We start from the raw sequence: 1,333 nt of genomic DNA, 5'->3' as shown, positions 1-1,333 counted from the left end.
CGCCCCGCCCTGCAACGCCACGCCCCGCCTCGCCGCACCCCTGCGAGGGAACGCCCCGCCAGAGGAACGCCCCGCCACTACAACAACGGCAGCCTCCTGCAGCAGTCCGGCCGGCCGGGGCCCCCTCGGCCCTGCACTACGCACTGCGACGGACCCCACCACCCCCACCCCGCCCCCCTTCCTTCTGTTATTGATTATCTTTTTTCGGGGCGGTTCTAAAGGATTATTACAGCCGGATATTTCTTTTTGTTCTCCTTCCTCGCCCCTAGGCCCCAGTGGGCGCCCCACCCCCTCGCCCCGCGCGCCCGACGGCGGCGGCGGTTGCGGAGGTAACGGCGGAGGGCGAGGGGCGGGAGGAGGAGGAGAACGGCACGGCGAAGGAGGAAGCGGCGGAGGAGGCGGAGAGCGGAGTGCAGGAGCGAGAGAGACAGAGGGGAAGAGGGAGAGAGGAGGGAGAGCATCGCTGCCTCCCCTCGGCGCTGCACGGCGCAGCGCGGCGCAGCCCGCGCTCTGACCCCCCCACCAGTCACCGCCGTGTTCCTCCTTTCCTACGGAAAACAAGATCGGCTTGGTACGGTGCCGAGCCGAGCCGGGCCGGGCCTTTCCGAGGAGCCCCGCCCCGCCCCGCCGCGCCCCGCCGCGCCCGCCAGCCGAGCCGGCTTGCGGCTTGAGCCTGGTGGAGGCGCGGAGCGCGCGGAGCTCTGCCCTGCCGGCGCGGCGCGGACGCGGATAGGAGCAGCAGCGTCGCGCGCACCGAGCGCAGCCCGGCGCGGCGCGGCGCGACGCATCGCCCCGGCGGCGGCCGCCGCCACCGCCACCTCCTCCTCCACGACGACGAGCGCACCCGAACAGCCACTCGGCTCCCCCACCACCGCCGCCGCCACCGCCACCACCCGCCGCCCGCGCCGCCCGCCCGCTGCAACAGTTGCGTCACCGCCCCGATGACGTCACGGGGGCCGCCACTGTGGAAGGGGTGAAGGCAAAAATGGCGGAATGCTCGCAAGCCCGGTGCATGCAGGAGCGCAGGACAATCAGAAAGGAGCTGCAGCGATGGACAAAGGACATGGTTTTCGTCGTAGGTGAGTGTGTCCGTGGTCCCGGCCCCCTTCCTCTGTCTCTCTGTAGTGTCGTGCCTGCCTGTCTGGGGGTGGTGAGATGAGGTGAATCAGACCTGTTGCCAAAATACTCTCTCGCGGCGCTACCCGCAGGACACTGCGCTGCAGCGCCGCGGCGCGCGCGCGCCCGCTGCGCCCCGGCCGGGGCGTCCCTCGCGGCGGCGCGGCGTCCAAGTGCATCCCGGCTCCGACGCGCCCCTCCCCGGCCGCCGGGCCCC

At 72.2% G+C, this 1,333-nt stretch overlaps 1 protein-coding gene across 1 annotated transcript in view; it reads left to right on the top strand.

The window, feature by feature from the left end:
* Nucleotides 1–18: 18 nt before the first annotated feature.
* Nucleotides 19–1,333, top strand: part of LOC113204949 (mushroom body large-type Kenyon cell-specific protein 1) — a 25,328-nt gene continuing 24,013 nt past the window's right edge. The window contains exon 1 of the mRNA XM_052263861.1: nt 19–1,079. Within this exon, the coding sequence (XP_052119821.1) occupies nt 986–1,079 (94 nt within the window). The 5' untranslated portion in view covers nt 19–985. The remainder of the gene's footprint in view (nt 1,080–1,333) is intronic.

Source organism: Frankliniella occidentalis, unplaced genomic scaffold, assembly GCF_000697945.3.
Source record: "Frankliniella occidentalis isolate FOCC.00 unplaced genomic scaffold, Focc_3.1 Scaffold14, whole genome shotgun sequence".
In the NCBI taxonomy this organism is placed as follows: domain Eukaryota; kingdom Metazoa; phylum Arthropoda; class Insecta; order Thysanoptera; family Thripidae; genus Frankliniella; species Frankliniella occidentalis.
This window is presented reverse-complemented; position numbering and strand designations above follow the sequence as displayed.